At 42.2% G+C, this 12,030-nt stretch overlaps 2 protein-coding genes across 10 annotated transcripts in view; one reads left to right on the top strand and one right to left on the bottom strand.

Annotated features, from left to right (window-relative positions):
• The window catches only part of SPDYA (speedy/RINGO cell cycle regulator family member A), a 34,911-nt gene extending 27,128 nt beyond the window's left edge, over window positions 1-7,783 (top strand). For 4 of the 8 annotated variants that reach the window (XM_021391818.1, XM_021391820.1, XM_021391821.1 and 1 more), the window contains 6 exons: window positions 1,930-2,170; window positions 2,390-2,448; window positions 2,715-2,800; window positions 4,039-4,210; window positions 5,255-5,549; window positions 6,352-6,484. In XM_021391818.1, the coding sequence (XP_021247493.1) occupies window positions 1,948-2,170; window positions 2,390-2,448; window positions 2,715-2,800; window positions 4,039-4,210; window positions 5,255-5,549; window positions 6,352-6,440 (924 nt within the window). In that variant the 5' untranslated portion in view covers window positions 1,930-1,947 and the 3' untranslated portion in view covers window positions 6,441-6,484. Of the gene's footprint in view, window positions 1-11; window positions 280-731; window positions 867-1,489; window positions 1,602-1,929; window positions 2,171-2,389; window positions 2,449-2,714; window positions 2,801-4,038; window positions 4,211-5,254; window positions 5,550-6,351; window positions 6,485-7,549 lie in introns of those variants that run through there. The other 4 variants (XM_021391822.1, XM_021391823.1, XM_021391817.1 and 1 more) reach the window with 4 other exon arrangements.
• On the bottom strand, window positions 6,624-12,017 carry TRMT61B (tRNA methyltransferase 61B). 2 transcript variants are annotated; one of them, XM_021391815.1, is made up of 7 exons: window positions 11,411-12,017; window positions 11,228-11,330; window positions 8,950-9,140; window positions 7,852-7,943; window positions 7,189-7,427; window positions 6,898-6,978; window positions 6,624-6,725 (listed from the first exon to the last, which is right to left on the bottom strand). In XM_021391815.1, exons 1-7 carry the CDS (start codon window positions 11,963-11,965, stop codon window positions 6,682-6,684), a joined length of 1,305 nt encoding a protein of 434 aa, XP_021247490.1. In that variant the 5' UTR covers window positions 11,966-12,017; the 3' UTR covers window positions 6,624-6,681. The 2 variants fall into 2 exon arrangements, with proteins under 2 accessions (XP_021247490.1, XP_021247489.1); XM_021391814.1 differs by lacking the exon at window positions 6,624-6,725 and having other exon boundaries at window positions 6,753-6,978.

Raw genomic sequence — 12,030 nt, forward strand, 5'->3', positions numbered from 1 at the left:
AATCCCCTAGTCCAGATTATTGATAAAAATGTTAAAACTGGCTCCTGGTCTGTTTCTTCTCTGCTGCACTGTATTCCCAGCAGACAACTGTGAAGCTGAAGTCTCACTAGCAACTGTGACACGTCTAGCTGCTTGTAGAACACTTGGTCTGCTTCTTTGTCCTGATTGGGTGGTCTGTAACACAATCTAACAATTACTTCCCATGTTGGCCTTCCCGCTGCCTCTTACTGGAGACACTTTGCCTTTCATCACCATAACTGAGCTCCACATGCATATGAAGTGAGAACCTCAAAGACACAGATATTTGCCCAACTAATTATTTGACATTATCTCCTCTCCACTGCCACATTTCCTGATTTCAGCCTATTCCATAATGACGTTGCTTGTTTTTACATTTACCACATGATATATTTCTCCCATTTTAGAGAACGTGATCAGAAACTTGACACAACTCTTCCCTGAGTATTGAGTCGAAGAAATCAAAGTGTAGAAACTTAACAGCAAAGTTTTGTTACTGCTAAGTCAGGAATTCTTTATGAGCGGTGCCGGGAAGCACTGAGGATATTTCCACTATAAGCACTTCAAAGATTACATGGTTCAAACTCCATTATATTTCCACAGATAGTACATATTCATCAATTACCTGCAAGATAATTCATATACATGGCTATCTCAGGTAGTGATTTATGAGGTTTCCAGCCTTCTATTTGATGGTCTCTTCTACTGTCTAGTGTCCTTTGAGCATCACGACAGTCCAGCCAACAGCCTTTTACTTCATCCAGTGGTCTTCCTCGCTCGCCCTCTAGATGAATGTTCTTCATTGATGCACGCTCAGCAGGAGAACGCCTATTATAAGGAATGCATAGGTACCAAAATCGTAGCATTTGCTCACTCAGCACTCAGTCATTATTTCTGACCATCTGCTTGTCCTTGAATAGAGATAATTTATACTGAGGTGTTGGGAAAAAAAGGAGGATGGAAGGGAGTATCTTGACATCTGCCTGTTGCATCCCAGTCTACTCCTGGTGTGAGACAATTTGGCCTTGTGTGGAGGCCCTGCCTTTTTCTGTTGTTTGATAAGCCTACTCTTGTCTTTTCGTTATTGTGTTCCTTTTGCTGAAAGTCTCTTGTTAAAACAGAGGGAAACTTTTACAACGTTGCTAGACAGCTGGCAACGTTAAAGCTGGGCAGGGTTTCAGAATAGTTTATTACAGAGGGTACAGCTTATTAGAGAGAGAAGAGCAACAGCACCACACAACGCTGCGAGACAGCAGCATTTTACCTCGGAGAAGCACCTGGCTTGTGGTACCAGCCTGCGCCCAACCGCCCCCTGCCTAGCAACCGCCGTGCCCTCGTCTGATTGGCTGGCGCTACTTGGGGCGGGCTCCGCTGGAGCGCTGTAACCCAGGCGTCCGATTGGCTGAAGCGGCTGCCTCCCGCGCTCCGATTGGCTGCCAAGGACGCCATCTCGCGCTGGGGCGCGGCGTGAGGGGCGGTTCGCTGAGGAGCGGGCGGGTCGTTGTGAGAGGCGGTCGGTGTCTCTGTAGCTCTCGCTGTGAAGGAGGCGTATGTCATTGCTGGCTCTCGTGAGGAGCTTTATCGTAAGTGTGGCACTAGAGTAAGAGCAGGGTAGGCTGCTGTGAGCCTGCCTCAGACAGTCTCCCTTCTGTGCGGGCCCTGCTGAAAGAGTAAAGTCGCTCTCCCCTGATGAAAAATAGCTTTCCTCATGCTTCACTTGTTATCTTCTTGCTTACAGTTACAAATCAGAGCTAAATTAAGGACAGCTGTGTAGCTGACTTAGTACTGATACAGCTTTTGTGTCAGCTGACAGGCAAGCTCTGCTGAAAATGTTTTGTTTGAACAAAACAAGCACAGAGAAGTACTGCTCAGTGTGCCCATTCTTCTAGTTAACGTCTTCTTTTTCGACAGGAGCCTCTGCTTACTGCAATGAGACACAGCCTGGTGTGTCACACACCTCCCACTGTTCATGTAAAATCGAGTGCCTCCAGATCCCACCAGCAAAAGAAGCTGGTCAGACCGAAGCGGCATCCTTCCAAAAACCATCGAGAAAACTGTGAGAGAAGGGTTCTTAGTGATACCTACAGACACCCGAAGGAATCGTGTCTTGTTATTCAGCGTCAGGAGATGACAGCTTTCTTTAAACTGTTTGGTAGGTCAATGTTAGGTACCAATTGACCGAAAGGTAGAAAACTCTTAAGGAAGTATGTTTTCTAAACTCAGTGATACTTTTGGGAGTGCTGTTGACATGGCTAACAGCCACGTCTTTGGTTAAACATGTTTTGTTGTTGTTAAATTCCAGAGTACATTTAATGCTTAAGTTAAAATACAAATCGCTAAACTGAACTGCTGACGAGCATCTTTGTTCTAGATGATGATCTAATTCAAGACTTTCTATGGATGGACTGTTGCTGTAAAGTTGCAGACAAGGTAAGTGTTTGGAGTTAATGTAATCTATCTTGAGTGAAAATGTGCTGTTAATCGCTTGATACTGTAATAAGAATACAGGTTGTATTTTTTTTCCTAACATGTCCTTATGGAAGCTTTGAGAAAACTAAATTTACGCTTTCCATGGTGATAAGACTCAACAAAATATTTTGGTGTGAGATAAACATTCTAAGAGTTTTATGTAATGTTATATTGAAATAATATATTAATGCTTAATAATGAATGTAACGCTTTGCATTTTACAACAGTATCTTTTGGCAATGACATTCGTTTACTTCAAGAGGGCTAACTTCACAATAAATGAGCATACCAGAATCAATTTCTTTGTTGCTCTGTAAGTACCCTTAAATTATCTGGTTTTATGAGCATAATTTTTGCATTAGTTTGTTCCTTTCTTTATGCTACTGATGATTCTGATATACAGTGAGACATCACAACCAGTTTGTAGTTGTTTGGGTTCATGTGAAGCAAAGAAACATGACCTTCACATTTATGTAATTAGTGCAAATTCAACGTTGTTCTCCTGATTTCCAACTTGAGTAGAAGTGCAGGGATGTTCGCATTGGTATTGTAATTTATAGCATGGACTTCTGCCTACAGAGCTGTAAACTTTTTATGCATTAAAATGAATATGCAATAAAATAAATAAATGCAGGACAATAGATAAGACGTGGGAATGTCTTGTGTTTCTCTTATAATACCCCATTTAGTATCTTTGCAAGCATTTGAGTCATTTCTTCTGAAATGATTCCTAATGATATACAACTTACTAATAAAGTTTCTGACAAGGTGATTTAAGTCAGCAGTAAAAACATAGCTAGGTAATATCTGAGAATGTCTTTTCTGAACGCTTATAAAGATTCCTATACTTTAAAACTGAGGTGCAATGATGAACCTGCCTTTACTGAGCCTATATAATTCTGTATTTGGCCAAGGATATGTGGCATACCTAGAGATTCAGTATTTTGTTTCATAGCATTACAGAGCACAGGTTATCTTTTCCTGTAATAGGAAGCTGCTCTGATTTGCATGCTAGTGCAGGGAGAAAGATGGCTGTTTCTTCTGCCATAAGCATCCATAGATCATGGAGGAGGAAGCTGTCTGACTCCAGTGAAGGAAGGAAAAACAGGCCCAGAACACACAGAGAGGATTAGAAAGGGACAAAGGGTCTCATTGGGCTGGGACTGGAGAGAAGACTTGTATTCTTGCAAGTGAGGAGACTAAAAGTAGTCATGTTTTCAGGTATGATTTGTAGGGGTTACTAAACTAAAATTAGGTGAAAGCTGTCAGGATATGCTAGTTCTTACATACCTACTTATTTAGGAGGCTCTAAGGTAAAGTGTTTCTTTAATAGCTTACCGTAAGTTTATACTTGTCTAAAGGATATATGTGAAACTTTCTGATTAAGAACATATTGTAATCTGGAAAGAAAACTGTTTCATTAGTAATTTCCTCACAATATTAGGAAAAATAACTAATATGTCTTTTAGTGTTAGAACTTACATTAATGTAACGATTCAAGACTGACTAACACAGACGCAAACATATATATATATATATGTATATTTCAAGGTATCTGGCAAATACAGTGGAAGAAGACAATGAAGAATCAAAGTATGAGATTTTCCCATGGGCTCTGGGAAAAAACTGGAGAAAGCTCTTTCCTGATTTCTTAAAGTTAAGAGATCAACTATGGAGTAGAATTGACTACAGGGCTATTGTAAGCAGACGTTGCTGTGAAGAGGTAGGGACAGTTTTAATACTGTAGATGCTGAAACTACAGCAATTAATACCAATTAACAGTATAGCTCCACACTAACAGTTTCTTCCCCAAAGTGAATAGTTAAGCCATGGGAAGGAAAAGATGGAGCTTATACTCCATCAGTTTTTTTTTCTTCTGCATTCAAAATATAATCTTTGAAATAATGGTTTTAAGGTAAGCTAGAATATTTTGTTATGCTACAGTTTAAAGTTTGAAGGACAAGAATCTTTCTGCTTTATGCAAATAATTTTACTTAAAGTATATTGTTAGCTCTTTAACGTTATCCATTGTAGAAATATTTTTGTATGCATCTTTGCTTCACAAATTTCAAGTTTGTACACAAAGTAAAACGTTCAAATAGCACCTCAGGTGAAGTTTTACTCTTTTCTGAATTAACAGTATAACTTTAATTGACTTCGTAAGGTAATGGTTTTTCACCGCATTTCAAAAAAGAAAGGACACACTTTTAACCTGCTCTGTTAATGCACTGTTAGAACCTACGTTTTTCAAACATACTGGGGGAAAAAGGCATTCCTCACTTTCCAGATGGCATATATCTGTCTGAAAAAGCTCTGATATGTTTGAAGAACATCATGTTTACTACAGCTGATGGAAATCTCTTTAGCACCCCATCTCTGGGAATGGGATGAGATACTTACGGGGAAAAATACAAGGAACAAGGCAAGAGTGCAGTGCGCTTCACAGCACACCCTACCAACTTTGTTGTTGTGACTTTGTGAGCCAGAAGATCCATCCAGTTTATGTTTAATAGTAAAAGACAACAACTTCAGTCCAACAAAGCATGAACTGGTATTTGTGATAATTCACATATCACGTTTAAACATCTGATTATAACCGATCCACTTCATGTTGCCCAAGGTAGCAAAAGTTCTAGTGAGACGGAGGCAGATGAGATACCTCCTCTCTAGTCTTAATTTTGTGCCATACGTGAATTGGATCCTTTGTTCTCAGCTGTACGTTTGCCAATTATTTTTATGGCTTCTGATGGAATGGCTATTCTGATAGGTAATGGCTATTGCTCCAACACATTACATATGGCAGCGAGAACGGTCTGTGCACCACAGCGGAGCTATAAGAAACTACAACAAAGATGAAGCACAGCTGCCACGAGGACCTAATAATTCTCCCATCCACTGCTGTCTTTGTGGTAAGACAGGAAGATTTGTACGACTGGGATTATCGTCATCTTCCTCATCTACTAGCACTTTAGAGGTGACAGAGTTACGTTCATCCCAGGATTTGAAGGACACCTTTGCAATGGAAAAAATGCTGGTTGACTCTCCTGCTTCTCACGCCCAAGGTATGGTTTAATATTGCAAATATTTTTGAATTAGTTCAGGCAACTGAGGCTGTATTTGCCCTTTCAACTAGAGTAGGGATTGCTTTGTCCTTGGTGTGATAAGACTATATGTTTCCTTTAAGTGCAGCTCTGTCTTTGACAGAATTTATGCAAGAATCTCCTTCAAAGTTGGGGTATGTATAGAAGAGAATATAGGAGTTTATTGTGAAGATTGTTTTGTGTAATAGAATCTTTACACGGTGAACTACTCAAAGCTGCCCCCTGAGCCTTTGTAGGAGAAGCCTCTGGTACTCAGAGCGGTTGCGTCTAATGTTTCATTACTGTTGAGAGTGGAACTCTTGAGATGTGAACTTTCTGTGTTAAGGCCTCAGTTCTGCAAAGACACATTGTGGTGCTCTTAGTATACTTACTTACTTCTTAAAGGTTAGAATTTCAGTTAATTAACTCTCAGATACCAGTTAATTTATAGCTCTGTTTGCGTCAATTTTGACCATTTGAGTGTATCATAGCAAAGCTAATAAATACCAAGGCAGATCTCAGCATTGCTGCTGGAAGTGAACCAAAGCCATACTTATCAACAACCGGTATTTTTTTTTTTTAGAAATTAGCACAGCTTTATCAGAAGAAAAAGTTCAGTGAATTTCAGTTTCCATTCCAGTTGTGCAAACACTGTTCTTAAAGAAACCAATAGCCACCAGCTGGAACGTAGCAAAGTCAGAAGCTGCTTCACTCACATTTCAAAAGGCAGACACTGATGCATTATTTTCTTACCAACTTTTTCCCCCCTCCTGATTTCTGGTAGACTGTCAGAGCCTGTCCAGCAAAAGGAGAAGAGATAACACCTCCAACCAAGACAAATCCATGGATTGGTTTACAAGCAATGAAGAATGAAATGCACTGAACGAAAGAAACAGATGCTGTGCTTTGCAGAACAATTTGTGTTGCACTGCAGTGCCATACATGATGACTTTTAAAACATTGCCCTTTCAATAGCGTGTAGGATTTAAGAGTCTGATATGCGGTAGAAATCAAAGCAGGAATTACCTGAAAGTTACAAAACTTGCAAAACATAGCTATTTTGTAACTCTTTATTCTGATACAGTGCTCAAATTAGCAGCTAGCAGCAGCAGCATCAAGAAAGTGGTGGTCGAAACTTTCTCAGCTTGGTGAGGAATGCTAATTGAAAAACAAAACAAGTTACTATTTCAATACTGAATTTTTAGTTTATTATAAATTTCATGATTTTGTGATATAGTAACATGTCAAGTGCTAGTACAGAAGTTATTTTTGAAAATAAAACATTTTAAGATGAAACAGTTACAATAAAAGCATTTTTCAAGTATCTCACCTGAATGAGCATCCTGCCAACGAGATGGCCTAGCAACGTAAGGCGCTGAGCAGTATGTTTCAGCATCATCAGGAAACGATTCTGGGAGAAGTACAGCTTTTTGTAATTCTTTCCAACAAGTTTGAAAACACGCACCCATCAGACTACAGTTACCAATGCACATTCATTGCTATTTGTTTTCTATTTAGCCTGGATTTTTAATAAGATATTTAAGGCTGTTTAAAGCTGACATTTTATCTCTGGATTGTCAAAATTGCAGTAACAGAATCTTATTAACAATAATATTCTTACCATTGCACTCGCCTTCTTGAAGAACTATTTGATCCTGAGTTTGGATTTCATCACATTCTCTTTGTTGAGGATCTTCCTCGATATTTTCTTGAGTTTCCACTCTTTGGCTTGATTTGCAATTCTTGATTTTAGCAGGGAGCACCAACCAGTTTCTATGAGTTACCTCAACAATCTTTTCACAGGCAAAAGGGAGATTGCACGTCCGTATTCTGTCTAAAAGGTCTATAACCTGTGTGATGCTTTTGAGGAAAGGCAAAGGATAAAGTAATATTTTGAAAACTAAGATCAGTATTATAAACTCAATTCTATTGCCTTTGTCACATTCTTTACCTTTGAGTTTTTGCACATCCTTCCATTTTAGGATAAAGGAACTAGCAACTCGACTACTGAATTGAAAACAATGGTTATTTTGAGGATGTCACTAACTAAAACCTTCCACTGACCATAGTAAGTGTTCTGAAGGAACCAAAGGATGTAGACAAGTGCGATTTATACTGAGTGCAACTCCTAAAAAAAGAAATAAATGAAAAAAAAAAAGAAAAAGCATATCTATATTTTAGTTACTTCCATTAGTGTTGGATGTGTATTTTAGGAGAGCTTGGTTTTGCAACAATTTCAGGTGATGCCTGTATAAATGTCTCAGTGCCAGAAGTAAATACTTACTTTGCTAAATACACAGTGCACACACCACCCTCTTTAAGACTTGGGTGTACAACAGACAGAGCAGACTGAGGGTTCAGCATATCCAGAACTATCTGCAAGAGAATGATGCTTTTCCATTACAACAATACTTGAAAAACAACATTTATACATGGAAAACTAATGCATACTACAGCAAGGCAGTTTTATTAATGCTCCTCAACAGCTTAGAGAAGCCTGAGTTCCCCACATTCATAAAATAAAGCCCGTGCTACTTCCTGCATAAATAGAAATTCATTTGGAACTCACATGTCACCAGCGAGGCAGTCCTGTACTGATGTTAAGCCTCCTACTAATTAAACTCCATAATATTAATAATAACTTCTAGAAAGTTGCACTTACTAACATCTTTGGATACCTTGTTTCTAAATGTTAAAAAGTTCAAATGCATCTGTGTGATGAAATGATCAGGCTACATCCTTAATGTGTAGTTTGCTGCCCCTTTCAAGGTTTAGAAAGCTTCAGTGTTTGGCTAGCCATCCTTTCTTTTTGTAGAAATCTATTCAAATTGTAAAACAGTGACAAATGCAAGGTCTGATCCTTCCTGTGGGCTGTTACATTTGAAGTTTTTAAAGGTTAAAGTATCTTTATGCTAGCTATTTTGTTTCTTCTCTTAAACCCTTTTACACCATTGTCATTTGATTGAAAATGTTAATGTAAGTAGTTTCTGTTTTTAGAAACATGCTGTATTCTGTGCAGCTGATAGCCAAGTGTTTACATATTCACATTTTCAGTAAGCTTGTGTAATTTCTTTACATTTAATGCCTGAAATATTATGCCTTACTCAAATACAAGAATGTCAGCATTTCTCCAGAATACAAGCAGGTAAGTATGTCCTTGCTTACAAGGCAACAGTGATTGGTTTTGCCAGTCCTCTGTTACAGCACTATCACTCTCATTTGGGACAGTGTAATTGTAACCTAGTGGAAAAATCAGGATCATCTGCTAGTTAATGTTAAGCTACATTTGGGAATCCCACTGCACGTGACAGCACTAGAGTCTTCAAGTTACATAAAAAACATAAGCATCGATTTATGTCACGTGTGGGTTATTTGGACTTACTGCATCAAATGTTACAGATTTCATATCCTCAGCAGCTGTTGAGATGTCTTTAAGAATGAAATCCACATTATCTGGCCACTCTTCCGTGTGTCCTGTTTTCCATGTAGCACGCCAATGCCTGTAATTCTTCTTTGCTAAACTGTGATGGTCATCTCTGATTTCGTAACTGATAACGCGTCCCTTGGGCCCAACTTAAAACAACAACAACAAAAACTAGATGTACTACTATTTTCCCATCCATAATGAAGAATTTAGAAAAAAAGATAGCAGTGTAAGTGACAAGAAATATGCTTCAAATTCATTTTAGGAAATAACCACATATGTAATGTCTTCCTGCAAAGTAACTCCCTGCAGCAAAAGATGACCTGAGTACCTGTGGCCCTATGAACCCATGATTCTTCTGCTACGGCTACCAAGGAGCAGCTGAGAAAGCTGCAATGCAGGTCACTACTCTTAGATGCCATATGGCAGATTTGAAAGCAGTGGTTTTAAATTTTTATTACTTTTTTAAACAAAGGCTTGCTGCTCTTTCCCCACCTTTACCTTTAGAATTCAGCAAAGGATATGGAAAGCCCCAGACCTGCTCACTGACCTCATCCCACAGACAAGTTTTTCAAGTGTACTTCCTGATTTATACATGGTTACTGTTTATAACCATAATAAGTTACCTTATTATGTAAGTATCAACTTACTATCTTGAAATTTTCAGTATGTGTCCAAATCACAATATTCTTCATAAAGGAAGGGTTACCAGGCTATTTAGGAAAAAAACAGCAGTGTGTGTATTGCTGTATTATTCCATGCTTGTATGATTCTCATTTCTCAACACTACCATACCATTAGCTTCTTTCTCCTTACTACTTTTATTGGGCAAAGACAGCTTTCCACAAGGAACAGCCTGGCAGGTAATACTCCACGGCTTTTTAAGCTATTTTGAGGCAGCGGGCTCCTTTCCTCATCTACTTGATCCTGTGAATCCTTTCAGAAAAGAAAAGTAGTTGTTTCACCTCAAACAACTACAAAACAGATGGACTCCAGGAAAACTAAATTACTGTGGGGTGCAGCCAAGAGGGGCAGCTCTGCCCACCTCCTGCCACAGCCCCACTGACCTGCCATTTCCCCTCTGCAGATAACAACTTCTGACCATGCAGGGACCAGGCCCAGGGAACAAAACTGAGAAAGGCAGGAGACTGGAGGAAGGCTCTAGTACACTAGAAACCCAGCGGTAATGAGAGCTAAAATTCACCTTGCAGGAGGGTGACCCGTTATACAACGACCCTCAAAATACAGTCAAAGTGTAGTTCCTGCACAGGGCCAGGCACAGGCTTCCTTTAAGTCAGCAGAGCATATGTGAATGTTAAAAGTGCTGCAGAACTTTTAAGAGTTGACTGTAACTGTCTGATCAGCAGAAAAACAACATAAGATAAGGAAGCATCGAACCGCCTGAAGACGGCAAGGCCTTACAGAGGGATGTGGGTAGGCTGGATCGCTGGGCTGAGGGCAACTGTATGAGCTCCTGTGAGGCCAAGTGCTGGGTCCTGCACTTGGTCACAGCAACCCCATGCATCGCTACAGGTTTGGGGCAGACTGGCTGGAAAAGGACCTGGGGGTGTTAGCTGACAGCTGGCTGAGCACGAGCCAGCAGTGTGCTCAGGCAGACAAGAAGTCCAATGGCATCCTGACTTGTATAAGAAATAGTGCAGGCAGCAGGAGAGGGGAGGTGATCGTCCCTCTCTACTCATGGCTGCTGAGGCTATACCTCAAGTGCTCTGTTCAGTGTTGGGCCTCTCATTACAAGGAAGACATTGAGGCCCTGGAGCGCATCCAGAGAAGGGCAGCAAAGCTATGAAGGGTCTAGAGTACAAGCCTTATGGGGAACAGCTGAGGGAACTGGGACTGTTCGGTCTGGGGAAGAGGAAACCTTATTGCTCTCTACAGCTTCCTGAAAGGAGGTTGTGGCGAGGTGGGGTTGGCCTCTTCTCCCAGATAACAATGATAGGATGAGAGGGAATGGTCTTAAGTTAAGGGAGGTTCAGTTTGGGTATTAGAAAAAAATTCTCAGTAAGAGCGGTAATGCATTGGCACAGGCTGCCCAGGGAGGTGGTAGAGTCACTGTCCCTGGAGGTGACAAGAAACGTTTAGATGCGGCACTGAGGGACACGGTCAGTTGGCACGGTGGGCGGGGGTAGCTAGACATGATGATGTCAGGGGTCCTTTCCAATCTTAACGATTCTATGATTCTGTGAATTGTGCTACATCTCTAAAAGCAGAGCCTTACCCGCTCTTGACAGAAACAAGGTCAGAGCACCAGACCCAGTGCCACTTTCCAACACAACATCTCCCGGGTGGATGTCCATCATCATCAGCATGGCACTGATATCCTAGGGGCGACAAAATCACGGCACGTTACTTGGAAACGAGAGCGAGGCCCACCCTGGCCTCACGACCATCCCGCCGGTACCTTGGGGTAGGCGATGGTGGGCCCCCGCGGCATCAGCAGCACGTACTCGTCCAGCGAGGGCCGCCTCAGCAGCAACCGTGCCCCGGCCGAGGAGCGCAGCAGCTGCCCGGGCAGCTGCCCGATGATGTCCCGGTGCGGCAGGAGCCCGCCGTGTGAGTTCAGCACCGCGCCCGCCTCCAACCGGCACATCAGCTTCAGCGTCGAGTTGTGCTTTCTCCGTAGCTCCGCCAGCGCCAGCTCCCCGGCGCGCAGAGGGCCGGGACGCGCCGCCGCCGCCGCCGCCGCCATTTTCTTCTCAGGGGGTCCCTCCGGGGAAGGAGCCGCGGTGGGCGCCGCGCTCAGCGCCGCCGCCGCCATTTTCTCCTCAGGAGGCGCCTGCTGGGAGGTTGGGGAGCGGGGCTCCACATAGCGCTGCACTGCCGCCGCTTCCTCCGGCGGCAGCAGCTGCTTCAGTCTCTCCAGAGGCGACAGCGAAGCCTCCCACGCCCTCCGCCGCCGCCGCCCGCCGGGCGCTGAGGAGAAAGCCCGCCGGAGGAGCCGGGCAGGAAGCGCCATGCCCGCGCCGCGCTCCGCGATGACGCCATCCGCGTGGCGTCACGGGGGAGCGCGGCGCATGCGCG

Source organism: Numida meleagris, chromosome 3 (genome assembly GCF_002078875.1).
Source record: "Numida meleagris isolate 19003 breed g44 Domestic line chromosome 3, NumMel1.0, whole genome shotgun sequence".
Lineage (NCBI taxonomy): Eukaryota > Metazoa > Chordata > Aves > Galliformes > Numididae > Numida > Numida meleagris.